The 19860-nt window shown below is 39.6% G+C and overlaps 1 protein-coding gene across 1 annotated transcript in view; it reads left to right on the forward strand.

The window, feature by feature from the left end:
* gpr158a (G protein-coupled receptor 158a) overlaps window positions 1-19587 on the forward strand; it is a 102506-nt gene extending 82919 nt beyond the window's left edge. The window contains exons 8-11 of the mRNA XM_014181001.2: window positions 9689-9827; window positions 13197-13302; window positions 13396-13542; window positions 14537-19587. Of these exons, the coding sequence (XP_014036476.2) occupies window positions 9689-9827; window positions 13197-13302; window positions 13396-13542; window positions 14537-16423 (2279 nt within the window). The 3' untranslated portion in view covers window positions 16424-19587. The remainder of the gene's footprint in view (window positions 1-9688; window positions 9828-13196; window positions 13303-13395; window positions 13543-14536) is intronic.
* Window positions 19588-19860: the final 273 nt, after the last annotated feature.

Below are 19860 nucleotides of genomic sequence, written 5' to 3' on the forward strand. Positions count from 1 at the left end.
GACATGGCAATCTGCACAAAGGTAAAAAGGCAATTTTTAAACAATGGATGAGCTTTTCTTAGTAATCTACTTGATTAGGGTTCAAATAAAACTTTTGAATGAGTGAAGCTTTTAGAGAGGTTTAGTGCTTTTATATTTAATAATATCAACCCACCCAATTCATATTCATTATATAGATAGGCACGTTTTATTTCGTCTGGTTTAGCGTCCCAGATAAAGCAAAATATTTTTTGCTCATATGATTTAAAAAACGAATCATCAGGAGTAGGCAGCGCCATAAGTAAGTGAGTAAACTGAGATATGACTAAGGAGTTAATCATGGCAATTTTTCCATAAATAGACAGGTATTTACTTCTCCATGGTTTCAGGATCTTGTCTATTATTACAAGTTTTCTATTGAAGTTCATTGTTGAGAGCTTATTTATATCTTTTGTGATATGAATCCAGAGTATGTCTACTTCACCATCAGCCCATTTTATAGGTAAACTGCAGGGTAATGTAAAAGTTGTATTTGTTAAGGCTCCAATACATAATATTGTACACTTATCATAATTAGGTTTTAGTCCAGAGAGTACAGAAAAGTTATCTAGATCTTCAATGAGACATTGCAGGGATCTAGCTTGAGGACTTAATATAAAACTTGAGTCATCGGCATACATGGACACCTTTGTTTTTAAGCCTTGGATTTCTAATCCTCTAATGTTATTGGATCTGATTATTGTTATTGGATCTGATTATAATAGCTAGCATTTCGTTGGCCATAACGCATAGATATGATGACAGCGGACACCCTTGTTTATCTCCTCTTGACAATATAAAACTCTCTGAGAAGTAGCCGTTATTTACTATTTTACTCCTAGGGTTGCTATACATTATTTTTACCTATTTTATAAGAGAATTACCGAAATTGAAAAAAATCCAGGCATTTATAAATAAAATCCAGTCCTACTTACCATAATTAGTGCTTGTAAAGTTACTGCCATCAGAGGTATTATGAAGGTCAAAACTAGAGCTTTCAAATGTCTGATATTTAGAATTCAAGAAATAGGTTCTAGCAATATTTGTTTTATTCCCTTGCCTGTTTGCCTGTTAGCCAATGCCACAGATGTTAGAAAATTGAGACAAGATATTATTTGTGTAGCATATCTGAGTAGGTTGATGTGTATGATATTGGATGTGATATAGTGAGTGTGTACGATGTCTGTATAAGACTACAATGTGTGATGTCTAAATAAATAATAACTGCCAATTTGCATGGTTGAGTGTCTATGTGTGTAACATGTAGTGCGTATAGCCTTAATATTCATGATGATAATTGTAATCCATATCGTATCACCATCATAGTTGCATCATAATTACCTTTAACATAATTGAAAAACACATCCCAGCATTTCCATAGCAATTAACGTTTCACATGACCATGAAAGAGACCTTGCATTACTCTAGAGACGGCTTCACTACAGTACAAATGTATTCCGTACAATATGTTATTATTCTCCAATGCCCCTATTCTGATATCTTCCCCTTGTTTGTTGTAACCATATATAAACTTGTAGACAAATACATAAAAAAGACAGACAAACAATAAACACATTCAATTATAAAGCTGTTCTCGACAATAGAGAGAGGGAGAGAAGAGAAAAGAGAGAAAGAGAGAGTGAGAGAAGAGAGCGAGATCAGGTGTGTGTGTGTATGTATAAGTCTGTATGTGTAAGCAAGCATGTAATTGAGTACATGTGTTCATATCCACTTCATAATGTTCTGATATTTTTACAGTTCCCATACCTTCTTTTTTTTTCGTAACCTGAAGTCCCATAGAATTTAGTACAGCCGCGGTGTTATGGAGCTGTCTCAGAATAGCTGTCCATCTATAAAGAGTTTATCCACAATGATAAAGGCACGTCTACCATTCTCCCTTTGTTATCTTTGTACCGGATACAGTCTCTTACAATGTTCGTTTATCTCCCTTGGAAATTGGTCATTGAGACCGAATTTCATCCCTTTAAGCTCCCTTCCCCTGCTTTTGATCAGCTCCTTTTGTTGGTAGTGTTCAAATTTTGCGATGATCGGCGGGGACCCTTGGTCTTGTTGCTCCGAGCTCCAAGTCTGTGTACTCGGTGGAAAGCCACCTTACTAACAGTCTCTATAGGAAGTTTCAATGCGGATTGCATGAATTCTCTGATTGCGCCCTCTGGATTATTGGATGCGTCCTCAGGAATCTCAGAATAAATATGATTTTCACGCATGCTATGACTTTGTATGTCTAGTAGCGACTCCTTCATCACCCTGTTTTCCCTGAGTAGACAATCCATGTTGGAATCGTGGATTTTTACCTTGGCTGTGAGTGTCTTGTTTTCTCTTTGGAGCATGAGAATTTCACTCTGGCTGAACTCCAAACTCCCCCTCAGCCCTGCTACCTCCTCACACAACTTTTCTAGTGTTGCATGGATTCCAGCCAGAGCACTAGCCTCTACCTCAATGGGAAGTAAATAGTCCGTGTCTGTAGATTAATCTGTTTTTCTTTTTTTTGTCGGGTTAAAGTTATTTTGTGAGGTCGTCGGATCTTTCCATGATGGAGTATGTTGTTCCTCCATAGCGTAAAGCTGTTGGTACTCGTCGATTTCCCTCAGGATCTCCTTAGTATCCAGATTGGCTCTTTACTGCAACTAGTTGTTTTACGAAAAGATAACAATGAGTCTTTCCCACGACGACGACAGGTGTTGGCAGGTGTAGTACAGCCAGCTAGCATTTGCGGAATCCACGCAAAAAAGGAACACAAACTTGCAGTCCCAGCCGTAAAGGCTAACCGCGTTGTGGAATCCTTAGCAACAAAACTTTTGTTCGGATTAAAATCGATTTAATGAAAATGTTTTAATATAAACAGCAAACCGAGTGTAGACAGTTCAATGTTTTGTTGCGTGCTCTGATGACGTATCTGATTACTTATATCTGGTCCACTCACCTGTCTCTAAAAGCTTGGCATCTTTAGTCTCTTTTATCACTTGTTACTTTTATTTCTTATTCTTATTCATATTTTTTTGAAACTGCATTGTTGGTTAGGGGCTCGTAAGTAAGCATTTCACTGTTGTATTCGGTGCATGTGACTAATAATATGTTATTTGATTTGACATTTGCCTTTGATTACATTGGCCTTTGACCGTAAGGCACTACAGAGGGTAGTTCGTACGGCCCAGTACATCACTGGGGCCAGGCTTCTTGACATCTAGGCTATATATACTAGGCGGTGTCATAGGAAGGCCTACAAATTCTCTCTGCTACCGCACAGCAAGCGGTACTGGATTGTCAAGTCTTGGACCAAAAGGATCCTTAGCAGCTTCTAGCCCCAAGCCATAAGACTGCTGAACATCTAATCAAATTGCCAACCAGACTATTGACATTGACCCCCCCCCCATATATTCACTTTACAAATTACCTCGACTAACCTCTACCCCCGCACATTCCCTCTCTACCGGTACCCCCTGTATAAAGCATCGTTATTGTTATGTACATTTCTTGGGTTACTTTTTGATTGATTGAATTATTTTTTTACCTTGGTTTATTTAGTAAATGTTTCATTAACACTCTTTCTTGAACTGCATTGTTGGTTAAGGGCTTGTAAGCATTTCACAGTAAGGTATACACCTGTTGTATTCGGCGCATGTGACAAATAAAATTTGATTTGATATGACATCTACAGTGCCTTCAGAAAGTATCCCCACCCCTTGACTTTTCCCACATTTTGTTGGGTTAAAGCCTGCATTTATAATGGATTAAAATGAGATTGTGTATCACTGGCCTACACACAATACCCCATAATGTCAAAAGTGGAATCATGTTATTTTACATTTGAACAAATATTTAAAAAATATAAAAAAATGAAAAGCTGAAATGTCTTGAGTCAAAAAGTATTCAACCTCTTTCTTATGGCAAACCTAAATTCAGGAGTAAAAATGTGCTTAACAAGTCACATAATAAGTTGCCTGGACTTACTCTATGCAGTAATGCTGTTTAACATGCTTTTGAATGACTACCTCATTCGAGCAGTGAAGGGTCCCTCAGTCGAGCAGTGAATTTCAAACACAAATTCAACGACCAGGGAGGTTTTCCAATACCTCACAAAGATGGGCACCTATTAGTAGATGGAGAAAAAAAATACTGACATTGAATATCCCTTTGAGCATGGTGAAGGTATTAATTACACTTCGGATGGTGTATCAATGCACCCAGTCACTACAAAGATACAGGCATCCTTCCTCAGTTGCCGGAGAGGAAGGAAACTGCTCAGGGATTTCACCATGATCCAAATGGTGACTTTACAACAGTGACAGAGTTTAATGGCTGTGATCAGAGAAAGCTGAGGATGGATCAACAACATTGAAGTTACTCCACAATACTAACCATAAACAACAGAGTGAAAATAAAAATAGCTTGTACAGAATAAAAATATTCCAAAACATACGTTCTGTGTGTAATAAGGCACTGAAGTAAAACTGCAAAAAACATGAAATGCAAAGAAATGCACTTTATGTCTCGAATACAAAGCATTATGTTTGGGGCAAATCCAACACAACATACAGTGGGGGAAAAAGTATTTGATCCCTGCTGATTTTGTACATTTGCCCACTGACAAAGAAAGGATCAGTCTATCATTTTAATGGTAGGTTTATTTGAACAGTGAGAGACAGAATAACAACAAAAATATCCAGAAAAACGCATGTCAAAAATGTTATAAATTGATTTGCATTTTAATGCGGGAAATACGTACTTGACCCCCTCTCAATTAGAAAGATTTCTGGCTCCCAGGTGTCTTTTACATAGGTAATGAGCTGAGATTAGGAGCACACTCTTAAAGGGAGTGCTCCTAACTGCAGCTTGTTACCTGTAAAAAAGACACCTGTCCACAGAAGCAATCAATCAATCAGATTCCAAACTCTCCACCATGGCCAAGACCAAAGAGCTCTCCAAGGATGTCAGGGACAAGATTGTAGACCTACACAAGGGTGGAATGGGCTACAAGACCATCGCCAACCAGCTTGGTGAGAAGGTGACAACATTTGGTGCGATTATTCGCAAATGGAAGAAACACAAAAGACCTGTCAATCTCCCTCGGCCTGGGGCTCCATGCAAGATCTCACCTCGTGGAGTTGCAATGATCATGAGAACGGTGAGGAATCAGCCCAGAACTACACGGGAGGATCTTGTCAATGATCTCAAGGCAGCTGGGACCATAGTCACCAAGAAAACAATTGGTAACACACTGCAGTAACACGTGAAGGACTGAAATCCTGCAGCGCCCGCAAGGTCCCCCTGCTCAAGAATACATATACATGCCCATCTGAAGTTTGCCAATGAACATCTGAATGACTCAGAGGACAACTGTTGAAAGTGTTGTGGTCAGATGAGACCAAAATGGAGCTCTTTGACATCAACTCAACTCGCCGTGTTTGGAGGAGGAGGAATGCTGCCTATGACCCCAAGAACACCATCTCCACTGTCAAACATGGAGGTGGAAACATTATGCTTTGGAGGTGTTTTTCTGCTAAGGGGACAGGACAACTTCACCGCATCAAAGGGACGATGGACGGGGCCATGTACCGTCTAATCTTGGGTGAGAACCTCCTTCCCTCAGCCAGGGCATTGAAAATGGGTCGTGGATGGGTGTTCCAGCATGACAATGACCCAAAACACACGGCCAAGGCAACAAAGGAGTGGCTCAAGAAGAAGCACATTAAGGTCCTGGAGTGGCCTAGCCAGTCTCCAGACCTTAATCCCATAGAAAATCTGTGGAGGGAGCTGAAGGTTCGAGTTGCTAAACGTCAGCCTCGAAACCTTAATGACTTGGAGAGGATCTGCAAAGAGGAGTGGGACAAAATCCCTCCTGAGATGTGTGCGAACCTGGTGGCCAACTACAAACGTCTGACCTCTGTGATTGTCAACAAGGCTTTTGCCACCAAGTACTAAGTCATGTTTTGCAGAGGGGTCAAATACTTATTTCCCTCATTAAAATGCAAATCATTTTATAACATTTTTGACATGCGTTTTTCTGGATTTTTTTGTTGTTATTCTGTCTCTCACTGTTCAAATAAACCTATTATTAAAATTATAGACTGATCATTTCTTTGTAAGTGGGCAAACGTACAAAATCAACACGGGATCAAATACTTTTTTCCCCCACTGAATCACTGAGTACCCCTCTTCATATTTTCAAGCATGGTGGTGGCTGCATCATGTTATGGGTATGCTTTTATAAGTATGCTTGTCAATGGCAAGGACTAGGGAGTTTTTTTGGGGAAAAAAACAGAATAGAGCTAAGCACAGCAATATCCTAAAGAGAAACCTGGTTCAGTCTGCTATCCAACAGACATTGGGAAACAAATTCACATTTCATTATGACAATAACTTTAAACAAAAGGCCAAATATACACTGCAGTTGCTTACCATGACGACATTGAATGTTGCTGAGTGGCCTAGTTAAAGTTTTTACTTAAATCGGCTTGAAAATCTATGGCAGGACTTGAAAATGGTGTCTAGAAATTAACTTATTTAACCCTTATTTTAGCAGGTAAATTGACTGTGAACATATTCTCCTTTACAGCAACGAAGTGGGGAATAGTTACAGGGGAGAGGAGGGGGATGAATGAGCCAATTGGAAGCTGGGGACGATAAGTTGGCCATGATGGTATGAGGGCCAGAGGGGGGAATTTAGCCAGTTCACCGGGGTTAACACCCCTACTCTTACGATAAGTGCCATGGGATCTTTAGTGACCACAGAGAGTCAGGACACCCGTTTAATATCCCATTCGAAAGACAGCGCCCTACACAAGGCAATGTCCCCAATGACTGCCCTGGGGCATTTGGGATATTATTTTTGACAAGAGGAACTTGACAGAGCTTGAAGAAATTTTAAAAGAATAATGTGCGAATATTGTACAATCCAGGTGTGCAAAGCTCTTAGACTTACCCAGAAAGACTCATAGCTGTAATCGCTGCCAAAGGGGATTCTAACATGTATTAACTCAGGGGGTTGAATACTTATGTATTCAAGATATATTAGTGTTTATTTTATAGTCTCAAGTACAACAGTGAACAGGCGACTCTGGGATGCTGGCCTTCTAGGCAGAGTTCCTCTGTCCAGTATCTGTGTTCTTTTGCCCATCTTAATCTTTTAATTTTATTGGCCAGTCTGAGATATGGCTTTTTCTTTGCAACTCTGCCGAGAAAGCCAACATCCCGGAGTCGCCTCTTCACTGTTGATGTTGAGACTGGTGTTTGCGGGTACTATTTAATGAAGCTGCCAGTTGAGGACTTGTGAGGCGGCTGTTTCTCAAACTAGACACTAATGTACTTGTTCTCTTGCACAGTTGTGCACCGGGGCCTCCACTCTTCTTTCTATTCTAGTTAGAGCCAGTTTGCACTGTTCTGTGAAGGGAGTAGTACACAGCGGTGTACGAGCTCTTCCGTTTCTTGGCAATTTCTCGCATGGAATAGCCTTCATTTCTCAGAACAAGAATAGACTGACAACTTTCAGAAGAAAGTTATTTGTTTCTGGCCATTTTGAGCCTGTAATCAAACCCACAAATGCTGATGCTCCAGATACTCAACTAGTATAAAGAAGGCCAGTTGTATTGCTTCTTTAATCAGGACAACAGTTTTCAGCTGTGCTAACATAATTGCAAAAGGTTTTTCTAATGATCAATTAGCCTTTTAAAATGATAAACTTGGATTAGCTAACACAATGTGCAATTGGAACACAGGAGTGACGGTTGCTGATAATGGGCCTCTGTACGCCTATGTAGATATTCCATTAAAAATCAGCCATTTCCAGCTACAATACAACTTTAACAATGTCTACACTGTATTTTATGTTATTTTAATGGACAAAAAAAAAGTTTTTCTTTCAAAATCAAGGACATTTCTAAGTGACCCCAAACGTTTGAACGGTAGTGTATATATATATATATATATATATATATATATATATATATATATATATATATTTTTTTTTACAAATGTTACAATTTTTCTTCCACTTTGACATTAGAGAGTATTCTATGTATATCGTTGACAAAAAATTTTTACAATTCAATCCATTTTAATCCCACCTTGTAACAAAATAAAATGTGGAAAAAGTTAAGGGGTGGGAATACTTTCTGAAGGCACTGTAATAGTCAAAGCATAATCTAAAAGCAGGTGAGCTGATTCAACTCTTTTATGGACATTTTCTTGTGTTTTGTGGTGAAAAACTGAGCGGGCCGAGCATAACACATCAACCCTGTTACCCATAGATAGACAGACTAGAAATGTTTTAACGCATACATTTTTTTTGTGAAGCTGTACATTCAATTGCCCCTCCCTGTTGCACACAACAAGCTTGCATTCCCTCTATAACAAGGGGATTCATGGCTGATTTAAGATTAAATCATCAACCCTGTTACGGTCAACCCTATGACTTTATTTGGCACTTATTAGACACTTACTATAGTCATTTTTTTATTTTACTTATTAAGTTGAATATGTGCTCGTTATGACAGAATGTTAAAATAAGGTGAGTTACACTACCCTAAAGGGACTCATTTCGCGGAACGACTCAACTATACAGTAGGACACACAGGGCGGCCATTTTGTGTTGTTGTTTATTGATGTAGACCTAAATATCTACCCAGGGCCATGGTAGATTACAGCCTGTCAGAGCTCTTGATGGATCTTAGTCCTTAGATAAACATAACAAATGGCATTTTGAGTGAGCTATGGCACTCAATAGTGTTTATCCTGCTGTGTAAGGCACGTACTATAGGCCTCTGTCAGACCTTGGAGCACTTCCATTCATGCAGACAAGCAACGTGAATGTTAAAATAATGGTGACAACTATTCATGGGAACGGCAGACGTTTATTGCTGTCAAGCCGGCTAAGCTACACCCAGAAAACAAGGCGGGTTGGGGAAGATATAGAAAACCTTGGACAAGTCATGGAGTGTCTAGAGAATACAGCCAGTAGGAGCAGGTTTGCATTTTCATTGCATTTATTGAACATGTCATTTTTCAACATGCCAGTGTTAGACAATCTATATTGCCCTGAGTCCATGAAATCAGTCAACTGTGGAGTGCATGGGTGGCCGATGTTGATAGTAATACTGCTAAGGTGAGGAGGGGAGCATTTAAGGGTGAAACCTCCCATTCCTTTGCATTCCAAGCATGATGCACAGGCTTTGTGTATGTATAGCTTGTTGTTACTCTTATGTCTTTCCCCCAGGGTATATATCAAGTATTCAATCTATCTATTTTAAAGGACAATCAGCAGTTGCCACATTTTGAAGAATATACCTTATCAATGTCTCATGAGTTTAGTTAACTGTTGTATCCCACCAGAACTCATATTATAAGCTTGTTTCACTCCAATGTTTGTAAACAAAGTACATATAAACAAACACTATATAGTGTCAAAAAATGCTTAAAACTATAATTTTCATAGCACGGATGTCAGTCCTTGCATCCATAGCTCTATCTATGAATTTGACTGTGGTTACGTTTCTTCGGCTCCATAACTCAGCTTTTTACCGAAATAGGGGCGGGGAGAGGGCCTTGTTATTATTGCTACTGCTGATTTACGCTTGAATGCCTTTCCTACAGTAGCTATATAGCTCCCATTGTGTTGAAGTTCTCTATGTCCTTCTTCATGTTTGTCCCACAGCGGAGTTCCTGTTCCTGCTGTGGGGAGTGTATCTGTGCTACACCGTGAGGACGGTGCCGTCGGCCTTCCATGAGCCCCGTTACATGGCCATCGCCCTCCACAACGAGCTCGTCCTGTCTGCCATCTTCCATGTTATTAGGTAGATCCCAACCTGTGGTGGGGAGAGATATGACAGCGTGGATGTGTGTTTATTTTTGTCATATTTAGCTATATTTAGAGATAAGTATATGCATTGAATATTACACATTGTGGACTTTAATATGTTTTATATGTAAACAATCTGACACTTCCTTGTCACTCACTGTTGCCTTGCCTATTGCTGTCCACCAATTTGCAAAGATATCCAATGAGCCACAAGTTTAGTATCTCTATGCGTTTCAAAGGGGAGTTTTGTTATTGTCTCCAAGACTACCCTCTTCTTTCCATGTAGCCTATGTATCAAGTACTAGACATCCTAAATTAGATGTTGCGCCGTTTCAGCTGACACCACCAAACCCATTCCCAGTTGGAATCCTACTTATTGAGAGCTCAGCTACATCAGATTATTCAGTCATTAGGCACGTCAACATGATTTATGTTTTGACACACCATAGATATTCAGAGCTATTGGCAGCATCATTTCAGTTAGACGTTAACAGGAATGACAGAAAAATTGCCCCGCCAATGTTTGCCACAAATAGGATGGGAAGGCATGGAGGTTTACCTTTTAACCGGTCTGTTATGTTTGTTCTGTGGAAATGTGTTTTTTGCATATCCCAACTCCCCCTGAGACACCCTTAGAGTGGGGTCAATACCAGCCATTATCAACGGCAACCCTGAAACAATTAGGGTTAAGTGCATTGCTCAAGGGCACATCAACATATTTTTCACCTTGTCAGCTCAAGGATTTAAACTAGTGACCTTTCAGTTGCTGGCCCAACACTCTAAGAGCTAGGCTACCTGTAGTAGCTGGAAATTTGACAGCCAGCGTGTGTTTATGGTGGCGTTCGACTTCTGTTATGGCATTGGGATGGTTTCAGCAGCTAAAAGCAAGACGAGGCCCAACGTAAATGCAAAAATGTGTCTTGTCTGTTTGGGAAATGCTGAGAGCTTGTCACCAGGGAGTACCGCATGGGCTTGTTAGAGCTAACACAATCTATGGCTGTTACTCATAGAACCTGCATGTGGTCCCACTGTGGCCAGTTAAGTCAAGGAGACTTCCTGTGGCATCTGTAGGGGCAATTAGCGAACTCTCTGTTCTAAGTGTTCAGATCATTATTTGTGATTATTTCATAATCCACAAATTTACTCTAAGCTCTACCAATGATTTTATTGAATGTTTTCTTAATGAGGTGTTTTGGGAAACACTCTTGAAAATGTACCACCCGTTCTCTCTAGACCTTAGCCTCCCCTCATTGTTTTTAGCTACCACAACTTTAACTGTACATTAAATAACAATTTACCAACTCCTGCCAAGTAATGAGCCTGCTGGATGCCATTTACTGGGATGTAGGCTTTCAAGTGGTTAAATTACTGTGTGACAGAACATGCCTCCTTATCACTCTACCTGGTCTCAGAGCATTTGGTATTATTCTGTACGTAAATCCGAGGACACTCCATTTAGTATGATATGTTACATTTCGGATGATTTGTATTAACTTGTGGATATCCATCATCCATTTTGTATGATATGTTACGAATTTGCTAAACGTACAATATGTTACTAATTTGCTAAATGTACCATATGTTACGAATTTGAAAAACGTATGATATGTTACGAATTCAAATTTGTTGTGGCTAATGTTAGCTAGGTGGCTAATGCTAATGTTAGCTAGCGGGCTAACGTTAGCTTGGTTAGGGGTTAGGGTTAAGGTTAGGAGTTTGGTTAAATGTTTAAGATTAGGGGTAGGTGAAGGTTAGCTAAAAGGGTAAAGGTTAGTGTTAGGGGAAGGATTATCTAACATGCTAAGTAGTTTAAAAGTTTTAGTTTTTGCCTTAAGTAACCTTCTGTCTTATGTAACCATACCAAACTTAACATTCAGTATCACACTCATTTCAGTGTCCCGGATTTACATGTACTATGTTATGTCTAATGAGACCAAGCTGAATTACAACACTAGCTACTGCAATTAAAGCACTATTCCACTATTACATTTTGGTCACTCTGGAAACTGTTAGTATGTTTTCTCCTTGATCGTCAGTCCAGAAGTCAGTTGAAAATAGATGTGCAGTGGATCTGTAATCAATTTTGTTGCTGCCTCAAAATGCCTTTTTTAATACAGTTCAGCAAGGAACCCACTGGACACAGACATAAATTCAACCTCTATTCTATGTTGGTTCCACGTCGTTTCATTGAAATGACATGGAAACAACGTTGATTCAACCAGTGTGTGCCCAGTGGGAAGTTAACAAGCTGCTTCTTCTAAATCAGAGCGAATCAGTGTCCTATACTGTAACAATCCAAGGTGAAGACAATCTCCCTGATGGGAAATGGATTACTGAGGCAGTAATCAGCATGGATAAACCACTCCAAGCAGTGGAATGAAATATGTTCATGCCCAGACAGAGTTTGGTTTAAAATGAACATCTTATATCCTGTCTATGTCTCTCACACTGTCTGTGTCTGAGAGGTTTACTGCAGCACAAAAATACATTTGTTATTGATACAGTACACAAAAACCACTGTCATTCACTTAAATTCTGCAACATGCATTATGTGTTTAGTGTGATGCTTAGAATCAGCAGTTTTTTCTGTCACGCTATAATGTTCCTGCCAATTAATTTTTGTTTATGGGTTAGGTTTACAGCTAGAAAGAAATAACACTGCCTGCCACAATCTATTAAATATTACATGTATGGATCAGCTATCGAATAAAAACATGCTAACGGTGACATTGTGTACTGTAACTAACAGGCCCAATTTCTTCTCTGCAAACTGTCAGTGAGGCAGATGCCAACCCTCTGTGGATTTCTCAATGAGCTCTATGATTAATGACTCTGCATAGCATTATTCAAATGGGAATCTCATCTGTAACCCAACACAACCTCTGCTAAATATAGAACCGGGTCCTACTGTATGTCTTGTAATGTGTTTTTTATTACAGTTCTGTTTTTGTACATTTTCACACTCAATTAAAAAACTTTTTTTTTGCTTGCCATCTCTCTCTTTTTCTCTCTCTCTCGCTCTCTCTCTGTCATTCTCTCTCTCACACTCACTAATTCACTCTCTCTTTATCTTTCTCTCTCTCTCATTCTCTCTCTCTGTCTATCGTTCTCTCTCACTATTTCTCTTTCTCTCACTATTTTTCTCTTTCTCTTTCGTTCTCTTTCACTCTCTCTCTCTCTCTCTCTCATTCTCTCTCGTTCTCTCTTGCTATTTCACTTTCTCTCGCTCTCTTTCTCTTGCTCTCTATTTCTAAATTTCTCTCTCTTTCTCTCTCTTTCTCTCTATTTCTCTCTCTGTTTCTCTCTCTATTTCTCTCTCTGTTTCTCTCTCTCTTGTTCTCTTTCTCTCTCTCTCTCTGTACAGGTTTACTCTTGCACCTGAGCTCCACCCAGACTGGATGCTGCTACTATGGTTTGCTCACACCCACCTGACTGTAACTGTCACTCTGGGGCTAATGATTGTCCCCAAGGTAAACCTCTCATTCTGAGCATAGCATTACTTTGCTATTATACATCGAAACCAAATCAAACTAAGTCATTGCACTCTTTTTTGTCGACTACAGTTTCTGTTTCATGGTACTCACATGAGAGATGATATTGCCTCTGAGGCCTATGAGGATGAATTGGACATGGGTCGCTCTGGATCTTACCTCAACAGCAGCATAACATCAGCCTGGAGCGAACACAGTCTGGATCCGGAGGACATCCGGGTGAGCAACTTTCCCTTTCCATTTTTTAAATAAATTCTCTCATTCAATTGCATAACCTTGTTGATACAGTACGTTTTGAATCCTTGTCCTTTGACTGTGGCAAAAATAATGATTTTTGCAGACGTAAGGTCTAGCAACAGTCTTTGGGGAAAAACGTATCAACGTGTGCAGAGGTTTCCGTTTGTTTGTTAGAGCTGAAGAATTCTCTTGACTAAGACTTGAGCACATTGTCCAAGTCTATTTATCAGAGCGAGAGATAAGATCTCCTAAAATCCTGCTTGAGAGAGCAGTCAATACATTAAATTCAAGACCAATGCTCAAGGCTATTCAGACCTAACAATAAAGCACACTCCAGTTTCCTTATTTAAAGCGGCAATATGTAACCTTTTTGGGCGACCCGACCAAATGCACATAGATGTTGAGTTATAGATCTGTCATTCGCATTGAAACCAAGTCTAAGAAGTGGTAGATCTATTATATGCGCGCTATTTGTATGCTACCCATGCTTAGGTTTCATTTTTTCATCTTTTCGGTTTTGTACACCAACTTTAAACAGCTGAAAGAAAATGGTTATGGAAAATATGTTTCACAGCAGTTTAGATGGTACAATGATTCTCTATACAACGACTGCTTGTTTTTTCACATAAACTGAAATTAGATGAACTATTACAGTTTTAGCAACCAGGAAATGGCGGAGCGATTTCTGCCTATTGCATCTTTCATACTGTCCAAAACCTGTCTTTTATTTATGTCAAAGAGCATGTTATACACTGTAGTACATCGTTGAAGCACTGTCCGTAGTTTAAGCACTGTTTGTGTTTCAAATTCAAATGTGCATGTTCTGTATACAATTGATGCATCGTTAAAACACTTGAAACACTGCATCGCTATCGGGAAACCGGGCCCAGATCACTATTAGTCATATTAATTCATTTTAATAACTATATTTTTTTTGTCTTATTCTTGTCATTATGTGTTTTCAATAAATGTCCAGGAGGAGCTGAAGAAACTGTACTCCCAGTTGGAGATCTACAAGAGGAAGAAGATGTTGGCCAACAACCCTCACCTACAGAAGAAGCGCAGCTCCAAGAAGGGACTGGGTCGTTCCTTGATGAGACGCATTACGGAGATCCCAGAGACGGTACACCGGCAGTGCAGCCGTGAAGACAAGGAAGGGGGCGATCATGGGAGCAATCGCAACAGCATCTGCGTCTTGAGGAAGAACCCCTTCGACCCCTCTCATCTGGGGAAGCCTGCCAAAGAGGAGTCCCTGAAGAGCAAGGTCTTCACCCTGAAGAAGTCGCACAGTAGCTACGACCATGTCCGCGACCAGAGCGAGGACTCCAGCAGCTCTGCTACTGACAAGATGGAGGTTATGACCACTGAGGGATCCCTTATAGACACCCTGATGGGCAAAAAGCTGGTCAAGAAGAAGTCCAATGAGAAGATTGATGCTGTGAGCGAATTGACTGAGAACGTTCCCTTGGTCTGCAAGTCGGCCAGTGCTCATAACCTGACACAAGACAAGAAGCCCATCCACCCAAGAACGTCCATGCTACAGAAGTCACTGAGCGTCATCGCCAGCGCCAAAGAGAAGACCTTGGGCTTGACAGGAGGGAAGACACAGACTGTTGAAGACAGCAGCAAGAAGATCCAACAGAACACTAAAGAAACCAAGGAAAGTCCAGAATCAGAAGACGATTGCTATCCCCACATGATCGGTAGCCAGTCGGTGGAGTACAAGCAGACTGCAGCGAAAACTGGGATCATGAAGCAGCAGGTGAGTGGCAGCCAGCCAACCATCTGCTCCGACCCATTGAAGGCCAAGGAAATACAAGACCTCACAGAGGTGTGTCCTTGGGAAGTAGAGGACCTGCCAACACCTTCTGAGAACAAGATCCAGAAGCATGTCTCCATAGCACCCGAGGAAACCACCACAGTCCATGGAAATGGAACCAAGGGGGTCAAGCCCCAACAGCAAAAGCAGAAAGGTAGTGACCAGTCCTCCACAAGCTCCCGGCATTCTAAAGACATCCAGCGAGCAGACATATGCCCTTGGGAGGATGGAGGTGAAAGCAAAGCCCCAGTGGAGGGATCCAAGCCACAATCCTCCAGTCAGGTTCCTCAACCTGCTAAGAATATCCAGTCTAACCAGCCTCCACCTGCAGCAGATAGCTCTAAAAAGAAGGTTGACGTATGCCCTTGGGTCTTTGAAGAGGAGCCTGCCAAGATGGCTGAGGTAGCTTGTTCACCTGACAAGACTAGGCACAACAAGTGTACTACTCTAGTGGAGAGCAAAGGGAAAGGTGCTCTGTCAGAACCACCCTGCAAATCACCAGGCAGCTCTCTCCTCCAGCCAGTTACAAAGGTTGACGTCTGTCCCTGGGATTATGGCACCCCAGCGATGTCTCCCAATTCTGAGAAAACTCCTAGTCCTACTACAGTTTCCAAAACAAAGGAATTCCCCTCCAAAAAGAAGGGCACACCTTTCACAAGAACTTTTGAGAAGGAGAAAGAGAAGGCAAAATACACTGACGATGACAACTTTAGAGCGAAAGCCAAGGACAAAAGTAAATCCACAGAGAAACATATGAGCCAATCCAAAATGACGGAGGTGTGCCCTTGGGAAGTGGAGAGTAGTCAGGAAGTGCCAATGGTAGAAAAACGGAAAAGTGCAAATGTTGGAGCAGTTAAAGGGAAGCCGGTTGAAGTCTGTCCGTGGGATTATGAGGATGCATCAGAGAAAAAAGGAACAGACAAGGGTACTTCTGCAGCGAAACAGAGTAATCCAAATCCCAAAGGGGGGGTTGTAAGTGGCGGGAAAAAGGCTGATGTATGTCCTTGGGACTTTGACGACAGTACTGCAGGGAAAAAGGCCTGACATAAATCAACATTTATGGACAACTAAAAATGTAGTTGTTGTTGTATACATTGTTTTCCACTTTAGAGTCCTCAAATATAGACTTTTACTATGAATATGGTGACTTCGACAAAAATATCAAGTTGCACAAGTTGCCTTCCTTTCCAATATTTTCCCCCGTTTTGTCTTTTTTTGTGTGAAAATTTATAAACTTACAAAAATAAAGCAACAAAATCATATTAAGCATTCCAGATTCTTACAGAGTATTCTGAATGATAAATCTTAGTCGTACAATTATGCAACTTCCAATTCACTTTATGTGCAATGTTTTATGAGTGGACATTTGCATTTTTTTTATATGTATCTTCTTTTAATCGGTCATAAAAAGCCCTCCACACACTAACATGGCACACTTAGAATACAAGGTTAATCGATATTATGTAAATAGATGTTCTCCTGCAGGTTTTATTAACTGAAATGTACTAGTTGTTGAGCATGAACTACCACGTCTATGTTTAAAGTCAGAGTGGCTTGTTGAACAAATAATAGAATGCCAAAGATATAGGGAACATCTTTAACAAAATAGTGGAAGAACTCACAAGAATCGTGTCATGACAAACAACTTAATAACTTTTGTGTGCCCAAACCAAGGCGCTGCTAGTGAGGGAATCAGCTTATAGCACTTTAGCGAAAACCTTAGGGAAAATGTTTTTCATCACATACTTTATTCAGCCTCATGGTTCTAGCAAGTCACCACGTGTACATCCATGTTTAAATTGCTGAGTTTTTAGATTTCCTTTAGTTTTCAGCAATGTCTAATGCTTCCAAGTCTGCAGAAATGTATTACTGTATGTGCCTAACTAACTACAACTGTCTTCTTTCAGTCTGTATAAAGTCCTGAGTGGAACAGGGATTGTTCTTCAGCATTCTGTGAAGGTGTATTATATAAACAGCATGCACAGTGAGGTAACGAGAGGGGTGGGATCCAAATGGTTTGTCAACTGAAGCAAATAATAATTAATTTATGTTATTAATACTTCAGCATGTTTTTTTCACTTTTAGAAAAGCATTAGCTCATCCTTTAAGCTTTTGCATTCCCAAAAGCACATTGAGAGTTGAAATGATACAATGGGGAGAGGCATTATGGCGTTAATGTGTGTCGAATTGTTCCTCTTTCTGGATAGAACATATACCTGTGTTTGTGATAGTTTTAGCATTTTTATACATACAGTATATTTCTAGTGTTTGAAGTATAATGCTCGTTTTATTGTCTTAGGACTTTTGCTTAACACTGTCTCTACAAATTCTTGGCAGAATAAATTCACACCTGGTTTTCATTATTCATATTCAAAAGTATTATTCATTATTCACACTTTATGTCTAATGTTTCCGAAAGCTTCAATTCTTTGAGCAAGCAAAAAATAATTTTGCTTTCATGCATCAATTAAAGATGAACGTTTACAGGAATATCTGAGTTACAAAATAGCTACATCACAATAATAATTTATTGTAGTTTAGTAACCACACTGGTTTCTAGAAACATCTGATGAAAAGTAATGTAATGGAAATAATATATCAATATAACATTAATGTAACAGTGTACTCATAAATTAGATGGTATTTTGGACTGCGTTGAATGTTGTCATTGGTAATGATTCCTGTACAGCTATCATAGTTGTTTGTTACAGTTGGCATGGATTACTGTATGGTATGATGCCTGTACATGTGATCATGAATGCGATCAGGTAATCACATTTCTGCTTCATTCAAATTCTTACATGATCTTATTTTTGCTCAGTAACTTAACATGCGGAACAAGTAGATTGAACTTGTTTTCAAAAGCAAAATAATTCTCAAACAATATTGTTTATGCTTTTATTATCTCTTTATAATATTTCACTTGATTTAGTTTAACAACCAAACAGGCATAGTATATCAGAATATAGCTACTCCACAGCCAGACTCTATAAAACATGATTTAGATGATGTGTCTTACTTCTGTCTCCCTCCACAGAGAATTATATCTACCATTGACCTCACGGGGCCACGTCTGAAATACGTCAAACCCACACTATCAGCCTTAGAGCATGAGATTGAGATTTGTCACAGGCTTTGCTTAATGGGCAGCTGGAATAGTGTCTGAAAGGAAATGTCACCCTGCGTAGTTTGATTGTAATGGTTTGATGGACCTTGATGATATGTATGAACTAATCATATCAACCATCACATATATTGTAATATCTGCTCTTAAATGCCAACTTCAGACAATCCCAGGGACCTAGCCTGCCCCTAGCCAACAGTATCCCCTCAAACACTAATAAGATGAACCCATTGGCTCTTGAGGATATGATACCTGGTCATTTCAGCCACTGTAAGATCACTACAAACACCTCTCGAAGCTAAAAGGATATTATGTTTTATACCATTCATAATTGGGTGTCTTCATACCTCTCAAATGGCGTGAAAGTGCTGTTAAGTACCAATAACAAAAATGAACATCACACAGGTCTTAACAGTCACATTAGATACATATAACCTTCAATGATATATGTATCAGTACCTTGTGGCAGTTGAATCAGCTCATGGATTTGTAACAAAGTGTATCAATCTGTGTCTATTTTGTCAGTCTCTCTGGAAATGGTCATTGTGTTGCAGTATGTCCTACATACTTCAGTTCTTGAACATAATGATGACTTAAAATCCATTGTTACCTGTAACCTTTTCAACATGAATATTGTGTCCTGTTACTATTCTTCGAACTCATGATTTTACTTTTTAACCATGGGTGATTTCCGTTCGTAAGCTTGTTTGATTTAACCTGACTTCTCTTGTGACCAAACCAAGTCACTGATTGGGAAACACTACTACTACTACTACTCAATGCTGTAACGTTGTAACTATTGCTCTCGTGGCTTCTGCATGATATCAAGAAATTCGTAGGACCAATGTTTCACTGCCCTTAATAGAACAAAAAAAAACGGTATCTTTTATGGACTGTTACAAGTTGTTTAGTGAGTGATACTGTACCATTACCCACTGTATTATGTGCTTGTTATACTTATTGCTCTATGACAAGCTTATAGCATCCGTATATGGGAATATTTGGTAGATTTATATTGTGTTATATTGTGATAGCATGTACATAAAAATACCTCCTCTGCAATAAATATTTATATGAAACTCAACTGTGTGATTGGTGTTTTACAGGTAAGAATGGTCTGATATCGTAGACTATACATGTATCTGTTGATAGCTTACGTAGGCTAAAGCCATATTTTCTGATGGAATAATAGGAGACTGAAAAGCAAACTTCAAGGTATTTCTCAGTTTAGCAAGGACATTTTTCAAACATTTTGTTTTGCTCTCAGTGTGTATTTTACTTATCTTGAATGACAAAATCTTGTCAAAGATAACAAGATGTAAAAGTGAAATAACTGACAGTCAAAATCTCCAATTGG

Source organism: Salmo salar, chromosome ssa29, assembly GCF_905237065.1.
Source record: "Salmo salar chromosome ssa29, Ssal_v3.1, whole genome shotgun sequence".
NCBI classification, from domain to species: Eukaryota; Metazoa; Chordata; class Actinopteri; order Salmoniformes; family Salmonidae; genus Salmo; species Salmo salar.